A 14,244-nucleotide genomic window follows, 5' to 3' on the forward strand; every position below is an offset into this window, starting at 1 on the left:
GAAGCCTTGTTGCCAGAAGGCATCAGCCGTACATGTCTGCCATTGCTGGCATAATCTGCGACAGCTCTGCATCTAACATTGCTGTTTTTAGTCTAGAGTATCTCCGAAACACTCAGGACACGTGCAAGCTGAAACCAGATGATGCCACAGTAAACATCTCTTTGCTATTTCTTTCTAGACAACCATCAAACTGTCATTAGGGAGCGCAGAGCAAGTTTGTTTAACTTCATTTTTCTGTAGGCTACATACAGTAGCAAAACCACCTCAGTTATTGTTTTGTTTTACTCATTAGTAACTGGCTCTCGTGTGTGGCCTTTGACCTCTAGATGTGTGAACATTTTGCAAATGACTTGAATGTCTATAAAACTTTATGTTAGTCAAGGAATCAGTCAAGGAAACAGAGAAGGGTTTGGACCTTAGCTTTCACAAATCAAACTGAAGGTTTTACATGCAGAAAGGCTGCAGGTTCAACTGCAGAAGTAAAAGCTTGAAGAGCTTCACCCGCTCTGTGTTACATAAAGTCTACACCCTGCACAGATTGTTTAAAGGGAGAGAATAGTTGAATGTCATTTACAAGTGTTTGGCCAAACAAAATGACTTCTGCAGCACTTATGGCTATTAACAGGAAAAATAAAAACATATCATATTTGTAATTTTAATTTGTGGTATAAAATGCATTTGTTTAGTCACATGATCATAACATTGTAGCTCAACAATGATGCAGACGTGTGCATGTGAAATATGGTCCGTCAGCACTGATTCCTTGTCCTTCCAAGTGAAATGTCATTATCAGTGGTTTGGAGTATCTGTTAATCCTTTACATCTCCAGAACCAGCTCACATGTGACACTTTCCAATCCACAAATGACCTCTGACCTCTGAACTTGAGGGTGGAAAAAGCGAAGGGGGTAACCTGGTGACTGTCTCACAGCAGGTGCTCAAGGTTTCAAGCCTCTCTGGTTCCCAGCAGCAGAAGACTCACTCATCAATATAAGGAAGAGCTGCTAGATGGCACAATCTCCCAAGGAACATAAACATGTCACAACAGTGCTGCTTAAATTCAGTCAGCACGGAGCAGGAGATTCATACAGGAGTCTGCATTTAGTCATTTTTAACCTGCACACATCAGGGCAGTCAATTATGATATTTTACTGTTGGTGATAGCAACATTTCTGCTTTAGAGGAATAAATAACCAGCGCCTTCACAGGAAATGCCCAGTAGAATGTAAAACAAAACAAAGTACAACGCTACTTAACATTGAATGAGTTTTGATAGAACTTAAATGAATAGTGTCTATTCTGAGCTGAAGTACCTCTCTTGCCCTCGTGTACACTAACTCAGCTCAAACAAACAACTGTCAGACCTGCTCTGTCCACTCCATCCACAATGTGTCACAGTAAAATCATCACATGTTACCCTGGAAGATTTGAGGTTAGTGAGAGAGGAGAAGCCACAGACCAAATGCATTTTAGAAGCAGTTGTGCGTTGTATATTACTGAGCTCTGCGTGATGTGCAAAAGCCTGACCAGGTCTGCACATGGACGTTTGATGGCCCTGATTAATGGTGCTCATGATTTAACACCTGCTGTTTTAATGTAGCCACTGTAAGAAACTGATCTCAGCTGGCATGCGTGAGAGCTGCCTCCATTTTAAATAGCTCCCTAAATGTATCATCTTTGTGGAGGTCTTTTTAACCCGTCTGTGGGTCCACATTTGGAAGTATACATAAATACTGGCAAATGTGTAGAGTTTTCACAATCACAGGAAATGTGAAAAGTATGAACTCAAAAATCTGTCACATCTACGAGGGCCAGACAGTTAAATAGAATAAGCATAGACAGGATTCCCATTGTTAATGTGACCGTGATGTCACTTATAGGTAAGTGATGTGTTTCTGTTTTAAATCATCCAGAAACAATAACGTAGGTGGTTCATAACAAAATAAACCCATTGGGGACAGCACTGGTCCGTTGTGAGACTGTAGTCTAAGTCTAATGAGGGTAAAAGTCAGATGCGATGGTGCAAAGAGCTAAGAGCTGAGCCTGTGTCCTTGATAGTGCTGTTAGTGTGCCCTCCACATGGAGCAACTGGTCACTGCCCCTCCCCTCTGCATTCCTCCAATCTGGGGCCCTGTCCAGAAACAACACTTGTGTCTTCAACACCTACACATGTATTTTATAACTGGGTCATTATAATAAGGGAACCTGCTCCACATTATGAAAACATAACATGCTGGACCATATTCAGCCCTGTCACGTGCCCAGTGGCTCCGTGTGGAGGGTAAAATCACATCTGCAGTTAGACCAAAGCACATTGGCACCAGTCAGAGAGAGTGTTCTCCAGACAGCTGTGCACACACACACACATACACACACCCACGCACACACACACACACACACACACACACTTATAGTATTTCATTGTGGTTTTGTGCCACTGTCATAATGACATTACACAGCTCATTATAAACCTATTTAACTGTAATGAGGAAAAAACATTCAGGCTAATTGTTTTGAATGAAATACCTACAACAAAACTATATTCTGACTTATAGATATACTGAGTAGGCGAGTATAGCCCATGTGTTAGGTCTTACTAATGACATTACAGAACTTAAAAATGTTGTAGCCTGTGTCCAGTGTTTCAACTAAAGCCCTGTAGGTTAAATGCTAAAGTCCATTACAGCAGAAACAGCCTTAGACCTGTCCTGTGTTTATATAGACCTATATTTAGATCTATAGGCTGTTGTATACTCTAATGTATGAATGAACACGGATATAGTATCATAAAACTGCTTTACCCCGGTGGGTCTACCAGTCAAATGCATTTCTAAAGTTTTGGATAATACAATGTAGGCCTAATATTAAAGGCACAATGCGTCATTATGAGAAATGTGAAGACAGACTCGGGAGGAGCTGTTCTTTGTTGAATGGTGCTGAAAGTGCACATATTCAGATCAGATAATGACGGGATTTTCCTCGGGACTCCCCCTGTGTTGCTCTCTCTCTTATTGACAGAAGCGTGTCTGTGCTGCCCTCCCACAGCCCTCCCCTGGACCTCTGAGGGGCTGAGGGGCTGAGGCTCGCCCTGCTCTTGCCCCTCAGAGTTTTCCGTCCTGTGTCAGGGTAACACCGTCACCGAGCACACCACCTCCACACGGCCACACTGGACTAATGGAAGCAGCCGAGGAAACTCTCACTTACCGAGATGACACCGGACTTCACAAGAAGCTGCTCCCGGAGGACAAAGTCTACACAGACTGTCCCAAAGACTGTCCCAAAGACATTAAAGACAAGGTCGAGGCGAGGAGCGACGAGTCCAACTACATGGACACTAAAACGGACAGTGCAAAAACGGTCAAAGTGTCTTTCACTGGTGAAGGAAACCAGCTGTCTGTCAGTAAATGTGACACCTCTAAACAAGGAGCCAACGAGAAGATCATTTCAGAAGAATCCGGAGATATGATTTCAAATAAACCAGTTGTTAACAGCGACTTTATAGACGCAGAGTTTAATGAATTAGTAGAAGCTGATGGTCCGGACACGAGTGAGTGCAGTGAACCGCCTCAGAGCGAGAGCGACGACCTGCACTACACAGACATGTATCTGAACAGAACCACCGAGGACGAGGATGAGGAGTCCGGCACTCTGCTGTCCCACCACTACGACCCCGCTGAAGATGAGTCCCACTACATCACCACGCACGAGATCCAGCTCACGGAACTGGACCATGACGTGGACTACGACCTGGGCACCGGGACGCGCTGGGAGTTTGAAGACGACAACTTGGTTTATTCTTTTGTGGATTACGCCACGTTGGAGACTGATAACACTAACGAGGGAACTTTGATCCTAGAAGAGAAGAGCGCCACCAAAGTCCAGGCTAATCTCGGAGGACGGGTTGTCAGCACCGAGCAGGACGAGAGTGATCTGTTTGAGTCTGAGAAGTTTGCCAGCTCAGATGAAAGCTTCTGTAAAAACCAAAGGGACGCCGGGAAGATTCACTTATCAATACAGACGGCCTCGAGGCCCGTCAACGAGCCGCTGCTCGACGGCGGCGACAGGGGCCGCTTGTCACTCGTGAGCTCTGGCGCCAGAGCGGGGCCCTTGAGCGATAGAGCCCAATATTTTATCCCGGCTCCCGGCCGTCAGCACCTGGCGACCAAACTGAGACGGAAAGATATAAATGAGTACTCCAGTGGAGCTTCCAGCTCCATCAGTGAGCTGGACGACGCTGATAAAGAGGTGCGTAATTTAACCGCCAAGTCTTTCCGCAGCCTGGCATGTCCATACTTTGATGCCATCAATCTGAGCACATCCAGCGAGTCGTCTATTTCGGAATATGGACTCAATAAATGGGCTTTTGTGGACTGGAATTACAGAAACGTTTCACACAGCAGGGAGCACAGCCTAATGGCGCACAAGAACACCACTTTAGAAATGAACCAAAGTGCAGAGAATAAAATGCTCGGACAATCAGTAGGTCAAACGAAGCACCCCCATGGTGTTGTCCCAAACATAGATAATGAAGAGCCATCTGTCACTGCAAATAGCGGCAGTAAGCAGAAAGAGCTCGGGGGTCCAGTCCAGGACAAACAGCGTGAGGTGACGCTTAATTTCCACTGTAATGTTGAACCAGGAGCGCGTGAAGGAACCAGACGTCCCAAGTCTGTAAGTGCACGGTCCAGGGAGGTACATGGCACAGTACTGGCCAGGTCAAGGTGTGAAATGGAATACGCTGATGACAGGGACCCCCACAAAAAAGCAATTTTTGCATCAAGCCTTCTGAAAAATGTAATTTCTAAGAAGATGCAGTTTGAGAAAGAACGCAAAATGGAAAGAGGTGAAATTCATGATACATGTTTAGGTCTGTCACCATGTTTCCCTGGTGTATTCAAGGTTAGGGATTTGGGGAGAAGCATGCAAAGACAAACATCTGAGTCAGGGTCAGGGTTCACTGTAAATTCAGCAGAGGAGCTACATGGGGAGGGCAGTAGAGCCAGTTCCTCTGAGCCTGTAGATGAGGGCAAAAACAAAAAGGATCAAGAACCACATAAGGAAAGAATGGACAGCCCCTCTCCAAAAGTCAGCCACACACATCACACGTCTGATCCGGTAAAAGACACAGAAAAGAATACCAACAGTATGCTCACTAAACTGCTTTTTGTACCCAGATGCCAGCTCTACACCAAAGACAAAGATTTCGCTAAAGACGTGCCCTCTCAAGCCACAAACAGCACAGGGAAACCACCAGAGATTAAAATCTGTCTCAGAAGTGTCAAAGAAAACAAAGGGTGCACTCTCAATATTGCCAATTTGTTAACCCCTAAAATTAGCTACAGTACCGTGAACACTCTCAGAGCAGCAGGGGAAATGAAATGTCCCATTGTGTCTGCATCAGACAAGATGCCCACGTTCACAGTCAGAGATATCCGAGACACCAAATGCAAGTTTCAAACACCAATTTATCAAGTCAGGGATGTGCGTAAACTAGTTAAAAGTTCATATCGTTTTGTATCTCTGGACAACAGTGAAAATAAAAACCCTGCAGCTGTTTCCACAGCAGCAGACACTGCTGATGTGGATAAAGAGACAGTGAAACAGCCTTTAACGGCCCCCATGGTTATTAAGTGTCACTCAATCAAAACTAATGTGAAAAAGAACACGGCCGAGGCGCCACGAGAAGAGACAGGAGCAGCCAGGTCTTTCCCCAAAGTTCAGTTTCACCCTGCAGCTTCAGAAGTGAATTCTGAGCATGTAGAAACTCCGTCTACCTCTGACAATAAACTAGTAAAACAAAGGCTGGAAAAAACTTCAGGTGAGTTTACAGATTGGAAAAGTGAACCAAAAATACCTAAACAGGCTGCATTAGAGAAGCTTAAAGCTGCTGTGAAGAGTATGGAGCAACTGTATGTCTTTGACAGAAATGAGTGGAAACGTAAAAACCAGGCCTTGCATTCAATTACAGGGAGCCATGTGCAGTCTCTGATCAGCAAAGAGGAGCAGCGAGAGGAGGGGGGCACAGCTCACAGCGAGAGGGCTCAGCAGGCACAAACATATAAACCACACACTAAGGGATATATGAACGTCATGCATGTCCCATTTAATAGTGAGGCATTAGCACAACTACAGCCCAACAAAGAAGGCAGCCGAAGTGCACCGCACCCAGAGCGCATCAATAAATCACACATGAGCAAAGGCCCTGTCAATAATACAATCCCACAATGCTCTGCTCCCAAATCATCCACTCTAAAAAGTTCAAAGACAGCGGCGCCATTCTCTGTGAAAATAGATGCACCAAAATGTGGGCAGCTGGACAAAGCAAAGGTCGCCGTTAATCCCGCCGTGGCACAGCCTGTGTCGGACTCGGAAAACTATCTAACTATACCTGGACTCACTCCGGAGAGCAAGGCACTGAGTGGTGAGCCAGGAACTAAGGAGGACAGTGTAAACAAACATGAGACATACATAACTACATGCTCAAATCAAAAAACCTCACCATTAATTACAGAATATCCCTCTTCGACGCTCTATCATCACTCTACTGTCGTACCACAGCATGTGCTCTGCTTCTCCCCCTCCGTCCCCACTGTGTCCCCCACACCCTCAGTGGGGGACACTCAGAGGAAGATGCTTCTGGACCCTACAACTGGACACTATTACCTGGTGGACACACCTGTACAAGCCACTAAGAGACTGTATGATCCTGACACGGGGCAGTTTGTGGATCTGCCCGTGTCCCATTCTCCCGTGTCCCCTGTCACTCCCGTGGCGTCGGTCACCCCTGTGCCTCTCTCGGTGTCCCCTCTGGCATGTGCACCCACGTATATGATTTACCCGGGCTTCATTCCTTCGCCCACACTCACCATGCAGGCAGTGCCCCCACAGTCTCGCTGTGAGGAGGCAGCCCGGGAGAAGAAACACAAAGACACAAACTCTCCGGTCCTGGCAGAGAGAGTGTACTACAGCCCTTCAGGAGGGGCCTCGCAGAGCGAACAGCTCCCTGGATCTGTAGGTCATGTGACCACTCGAGGACGTGCAGCTGACAGAATGCCTCTTATCAGCATCTCAACACCACAAGGCCCAAGAATCATTGCCCCTCCTTCCTTTGATGGAACAACCATGAGCTTTATCGTGGAGCATCGGTGACCAACACTTTCCCAACACAGACTTCAGGTGAGTAGAGTGCACACTCTGCACTGCTGTCACTTTATTTTAATACTTTCCTTGTAAAAAAGAAAAACATTCTACTCTGCTTATATTCACTTGGGCTCACAGTGCATTATTATTATTATTATTATTATTATTATTATTATTATTATTATTATTATTATTATTATTATAACACAATAATAGTGGACTATATATTTTTTTTAAAGTTAATGTAAATGTAATTTAGCTGAAAAAACATTTTATACTAAAGAAATGTTAACAGAAAACAGTTGTGATGTATAGGAGACAGATGTGCAGCCTTCACACTGTGGTGCACTGTGAGCCACTGGCTGTGGTGGTATGTCAGTGTTAATAGACATGCAGGAGGTTCATGACAGGAAACATGACTCCAGTCCTCTGCTGTGCTCCCCAGGAGACTGGACTTTCAGCCATGACCAGTCCCACAGTTCCCTTTTCTATGCATTACACACAGTCGGGCTATTTTAATAGTGCCAGACGAGTTTGTTTACATGGTTTATTCTCAGGGTTAAGACTATTCATGTCAGTGACGCCTCGCATGTTAGTATTTAAAATATAATATTGGTTTAAATTTCTAAATGTCCAATTTTATAATTTTTTTTGTAAAACAAATGTGAATATTATAAAATGAAATGTGTTCTAAAGTGTGTTATTTCACAAACTTAAATATTTGATTTGACTGAATGCACATTCAAACATATAATAATTATGTACATATAATGTCTTCTTTTTCTTGATTTTTCAACAAATGATTTACAGACCCAAACTTTTTTGTGTTGATGGAGTAAACAAATGAAACAAGATCACACACAACAGTAACGTAACACCATTAGCATAACAAAGAATGACACCATCAACAGTAAACACAGGGCAGGGCGCTTCACCACAGGAATGTCCAGGTTTAAAGGGCACACACATCAGTGCAGACGATCTGTTACAGTTCATTTAACAGTTCATTGTCCTCAATCAGAAGTTAACACTTTAAACTCTTTAAACAATCACATTTGATCAAATCTCTTTAGATTAAAAATGAGATTAAGGTGCCATACATTTTGCATGTCTCTAAACTACTGAGGGAAATATACAAATTGACAATTTGAAAGTGAAATGGAAAGTTTGTATTTCATATTTCCAGCTGTATGTGTTTTCCTGATGTGATATTGGCCTAATGTTGTGATGCTTGTCCTCATGCATACTGTCATATACTCAGGTATTATAATGAGTTGTTCTGACCGTACACTGGCTGATTTACACTGGACGTTCACTGTCATAGTGTTGTGGAGACATGAGCTCATGAGACAAGGTGAGAAAATACCAAATGACACATTTACAAATTAACTACATGTTCAAATCAAACAAAACTCTCATTAAATATTTGCTCTTTAAAATAGCATTTGATTGAAGCTGTGTCACTGAAATAGCCACAGTCTGTGAGAGGTCTTCAACATTTCAAACTCTTGTGTAGTGACGTACATCGTTTACAGAGCGGACATTACAGTTTGGGTTGACACAACGGGGCGATATGGCAAAAAACGATGTTTTGTTTCCTCATGTGGATCATTTACACTTTCTAACAAAATACACATGAAAACAGCTTTCAGTATTAATTTCATGAACATAAACCAGATGGAAGTTTATTCAGTGCCATCTCACACAAAACTATCAAATGTCTTCATATTTATGTATTTATGATGTATGTTTGTATTTATTTATTTATTTATTTATTTATTTATATGTTTTCTTCCAAGTCTGAACTCCACTTGTATCATTGACAATATTTGTATAAAAGGACTGAACCATCGACTACGCACTTTGAATTTAGCATTTTTAAAACAATTGGAAATTTAAAGTGAAATGCTAATATTAATTTTGAAAGTACCTGTTTACTCTGTTTAAAGGAGTTACCCGTCTTCATATTATATATTTCTGACATATGTTCCTTTTTAGTAATGTCTACATGTGAACCTTGGATGAACATTTTAACAAAGTGCAGTTGAATGGATAAATTGGATATTTTTTGTGTAGAAAACACCACAGAAAGTTGCATGTTTTTGTGTCTCAGGACTTTAAAGCGTCTAGACACCAGATAAAGGAGTGAAATATTTGAAATAGTCAAACGGAGCAGAATTTACACGCAGTTCCATTGTCAGCCAACGTGAGAGTGGTGTAATCCAAAGGCGATGGTGAGCGGGACATGTTGAGAGGAGCATGGCAGACAGAGGCCTCACATGGGCCGTAGTGGTGTGAAGTGGGACAGGGGGGAGGCCAGGGTGTTTGCGGTTGGGGGCGCGGGGGCATGGCTGGGATAGTGATGCAGGAGGAAAAGGTCAGGCAATGTAAAGTATTTGTTGTGCTGATGCAGGGAGAGGACAGCTGCTCAGACAGATCAGATGCAGCTCCAGCTCCAAGCGCGTCTAAGGCTGAGATGGGGTCAACTTTTTATAGCCCCCTCCCCCTCGGCTTTTTCCTAAACGGGCACTGCCATCCTGAGCACTGCGCACGCTCGCTACACAAACAAATCAAATATCATGATCCTAGAGGGACAATGAAGAGTTTATGTTGAACTACTATTACACTACCGCCTTTTAAAACCATGTTCTTTCTGTTCTTTATCTTTTGCAGATGTCTTTAGTGATGATTTCTTCAACTTGCTTGGCAGTAGAAGCTGTTTCGACCCTGGACTTCTTGCACTGCACATTTGGTAGCACCGTTGACAGACACAGACTGGTGTGTTCATTTGTTTCATTTAAGACAATATGTGTTTTCATCGTAGCACTTTGCAGGTTATAAAGTCAGCCAGGGGCCTGAGCTGATGCCGGACACACTGCTTTATTTTCTGCCTTATGATACTTTCCATTCATCTGCTGCTTCATTTGATAGTAGTGGAAATGTTGTTTTGTGCAATTCAAAAGGAAACAAGACACTTATGTGCGTAATATACATGTAATATATATCAGAAACCAGTTTGATAGAGATGGATTGTTTTAGAAATGTGACTTTAGAATCAATAAAAATATTTTGTCTAAATTAGTGCACAGATCTTTGGTGGTGCAACCTTTCTTGGTTTGGTATGAACACAAGAGCTATTCTTAGCCTCTGCTTGATCTAAGTTTCAGCCCTCACCTATGTTGATCAGTTGTGTTATTTTTTTAGTAGTTCAGGGACATCACGTCCACCATAAATCACCCAGCCCCAAGTAATACGTGCACATGTGTACTTCACACACAGTCAGAGACAAAGGCTTGGTGCAGTAATCGCACAAACAAAAATAATGTCATCGTTAAGAACAGTGGGATGAGTAATGTGGTTTGTTTTTATCACTGGGACCATTTATTTGCACAGGTGTGATGTTAAAGGTATAGTGACACACTGCACTACATTAAGGATCAGTGTATTTCAGTTAAAGTTGCCACGTTTGCCCTGTTTTATCCCCACAAAGTGCTGATAATGAGTGCGTATCTCGGTGAGTGAGATAGTACATGTTAGCGCACACTCCTGGTATGTTGCAGAGAGTTAGGAGATAGAGTAGAGCTGGACTCCTCTTCAGCTATGTACTTAGATCAGTATATCTAAGTAGTAATGTGGCTAATGAGCGGGAGCCAGCTGAGACATTTAGGGGATAACTTCCTCTATTAGTGTTGGTTTATTTTACACTTTTAGTGTAATGGCCTAGGAGTGGGTGTGTGTGTGTGTGTCTGAATGTATCTGTGTTTGTGACATCGAGTTATGCCAGGCATTTCAACATTCTGTGAGCGTACAACGAGGAGTCGTGTTACTTCACTGTGCATACGCGGCCTACATGTGTTGCGTGTGGCTATACATTTAACACCATAGCAGCGTCACTTTTTCTGTCCAAAGAATAAACCCTATGCCTTTGCTTGGTATGTGGATTACTAGAAGTACACATTAACATAACTAACTCATTCTTATTGTTATCATGGGGTGATACCTGTCTCTTGTTTCCTTTTGAAGCTGCACTAAAACTCTGGGTCATTGTGTTTTGACTTAATAATGTCAGCATCCATCACAGGACCCCTGTGTGCTGCTGCTGTGTTAGCATGTGTCAGACTAAACACTGAAAGCTATTTGGAGCTGCAGGCCAGTCCAGATACTTTATTTATTATGCACATGTTATTGCTCTGTCATTACAGAGGAAACACACCGTTATGTATCGTGTGGATACATAACCTGCTGGGAGATAGATTGGACATAGTTTACTCTTGAAACTTGAAATTGCAACATTTAATGCATCTTAAATTAATACTGATACAATTGTATAATGTATGCACTTAAACATTTACCAAATTTACCACAGCAATCGTACTTATTCAAATGCATCAGATCTTTTTAAAGGTCCTATATTACGCAAAAGTGACTCTTGTGAACTTTAAGCCATGTTATAATATTGTTACCTCCTCAAAAACACACATGGAGTTCTGTTTAGTTTCATTCAGACATGTTTGAGTAATCCTGCATTATTAGTCTGTTTACATCTCCAAAACTCAAATTAAAATGCTCTGTTCCACCTTGTGATGTCATGAAGCGATCATTTTCAAGTTAACAGCCACATTTTACAATTTGCTTTATAGAGATTGGCAATTCCAGGGCTGAAATTATCCAGATGATTCTAGTGAAGATGTACGAAGTTTAAAAACACAGTTGAGCACTTCCTGTATCACCACGTGACATCACAAGGTGGAACAGAGTGTTTTCTATTTGAGAGAAGAGCACTGTTTAATACATATGCAGGGTTTGTGCGTTAAACATGTGTGAATGAAACAAAAACACAACTCCAGCTCTGTTTGTGATGAGGAAACAACATCACAACATCGATCAGAAAGTAGCGTAATATGGGCTCTTTAAAAATAAGTTTACATTATTTCATTACACATGTTACTTTTACAAAACTTTGATTCCACTGTTTATTTTTAACAGTGAAACAGCCCCGTTTTCTGACGTCTTGAAAACGCGCCAGTTCTCCCCAACAGTTTAACCTTGATCAAAGTCTTCCCCATTTTCGTCTTAACATTATATAAATTGATCTGATGAATAAAAAATAAAAAAAAACTTTGACATCAGGGTTCAAACTGGGAATACGTGGGTTAGAAATTCAAGCTTGCCAGTACTTGAAGATGGTTAGTGAAAGTGAGATCGAGTTCGAGTTAAGTGCATGTGAAGCGATTTGGGGCAGTCCCTGAGCTTTGATGGCACATGAACTGTTTGGTGTGAGCTCAAAGTGTCGGGCTGCCCCAGAAAAGACAGAGGTCAGGATGAAAGACAAGGTAGAGCAGTGTGTGCATTTACTCACACGCTTTGAAGCAAGAGAAATGATGAATGGGTGTAATGTAGACTGACATGCCTATATAAGTCTGCAATAAATTTATGGTGCAAGCTACTCCACTTTTTAATGTCGTTTTTATGTTTTTTTTTTGTCAAACTTTTAGAGCCATACCCTGCAGGATTGGCTCAAAATGAAATAGTACTAGTGTAAGCCCCTCTTCTTGATTCTAGTCTTGTCAAGATTCACACAAGACGAGCTTCTGACACAGCTGGAGATATAAAAACAATATATATATAGACTTTTTATTAATTGCTGTTAACTTGAAATGAAATATCCAACCCAAGGATTTATTCATCCCTTGTAAATAACTGTATTAATTGTAAAAAGGGCATGAGAAAAGCTGAAAACTACACATTCATACCTTGGATCTCACATAACACGCTTTCCCCCCTTCACTTTAACGCTCTAACCCTGTGTTCATATGTTCAGATGCGCAGGGCGAATGGAAATCAAACAGATTTATGCCAACAGAAGTGCACATTTGGCATGTGCTAGTGTGTGAGGTTAGCTTTCTGGTGACACTGAAACACCACCCGGGCCCAGGGCTTAAGTTTAACCTGACAGTTTGTGGCGCTGTTTACTGGGTTGCCGAGGCAGCGTGAGACTGGCAGACACTGGTTTGCCCCCAGCTGCTCTCTGTGGTTTCTGAAGAATCTGCATTAAGAGCCAGTTGTTGTGTTTGGATGGCAGGAGGCTCTGATGTCACAGCCACGACACAAGACCAGGCCGGACTTAAGGACTTACCCAAGTGTGGTGAGCTTAGTACTACTGCGATACTAATGCAAACATCCCGTACATGTGAGATAAAATACAAACGAAGCACCACAGCTAACAGCTAGATGAGAGGGTTCTGAGATTTTAAGACGAATCTGTTTTGATTAAATTTTGTATTGAAAAGACTGTCAGGAGATGAGAGGGAGGCCAGTCCTGTCTGTTTCAAGTTTATTTGTATAGCACAGTTCGTACACAAAGTAATTCAAAGTGCTTTACACAAAAAGTCCTAACATTTAAGGAGAATTATATCATACATTTCTTTGCAGAAGTATATTTTGATGTCTAAACTGTTATTAGCTTTGGCCCTGGACCTGCTAATGCGCATTAATTCTGTCCCACTGAGGAAAAACCTTTGGACGCCTCTGAGCTGGACAGAGCTGTGCCAATGTGTTTAGTCAGACTTACAACTGAAAAAAGCAAACAGGCTCCAGTGAACATTTATTGTCAACCAGTTTAAAATCTTCACTAATAAAGTCAGACTTGAATAAGCCTAACAGTAGTAAGCAGTACTCAGTTTACACCGATCTGTGCAGTTGGAGCAGAATACAAAAAGATATTTTCAAGTGTGGATGACAAAACAAACTTGAATTTCATGTAAAATGGACAAAATGTTTTTTTTTTTTATTAATAGTAAAAACATAACCCTGTGTTTCCTTAAGAGTGGAGACAAAATATTTCTCATCAATGGAATATCTTCTTATAGGGATGGAAAAGGGGAATTACAGTGATATTTTCAGCACATACAGAAGTACTGCTTGTGTCTTTCATAAATACACTTAAAAAAAAAAAAACATAAAAGAATTCCTGATCCTCCCAGGAATGTAAACTTTGCTTGTGTTAAAAAAAACATTCACCATTTCATTGTTTGGTGTTGAGGTGTGAGAGCGGCCCCTGAACAATGAATATGAGTCCGTGTCGTGATAATGAGTCAATCGTCCT

General features: G+C 42.1%; 1 protein-coding gene across 1 annotated transcript; it reads left to right on the forward strand.

Annotated features, from left to right (window-relative positions):
* The first annotated feature begins 3,057 nt into the window (after positions 1-3,057).
* LOC117378075 (uncharacterized protein C4orf54 homolog) lies at positions 3,058-13,452 on the forward strand. Its single transcript, XM_033974616.2, has 2 exons — positions 3,058-7,175; positions 9,813-13,452. The coding sequence occupies exon 1, from the start codon at positions 3,174-3,176 to the stop codon at positions 7,146-7,148; it is 3,975 nt and encodes a 1,324-aa protein (XP_033830507.1). The 5' UTR covers positions 3,058-3,173; the 3' UTR covers positions 7,149-7,175; positions 9,813-13,452.
* The last annotated feature ends 792 nt before the right edge of the window (positions 13,453-14,244 follow it).

This window comes from Periophthalmus magnuspinnatus, chromosome 1 (assembly GCF_009829125.3).
Source record: "Periophthalmus magnuspinnatus isolate fPerMag1 chromosome 1, fPerMag1.2.pri, whole genome shotgun sequence".
Taxonomy (NCBI): Eukaryota; Metazoa; Chordata; class Actinopteri; order Gobiiformes; family Gobiidae; genus Periophthalmus; species Periophthalmus magnuspinnatus.

Coding starts and splice junctions, on each gene's coding strand:
- LOC117378075 (XM_033974616.2), top strand. CDS start 3,174: ATGGAAGCAGCCGAGGAAACTCTCACTTACCGAGATGACACCGGACTT.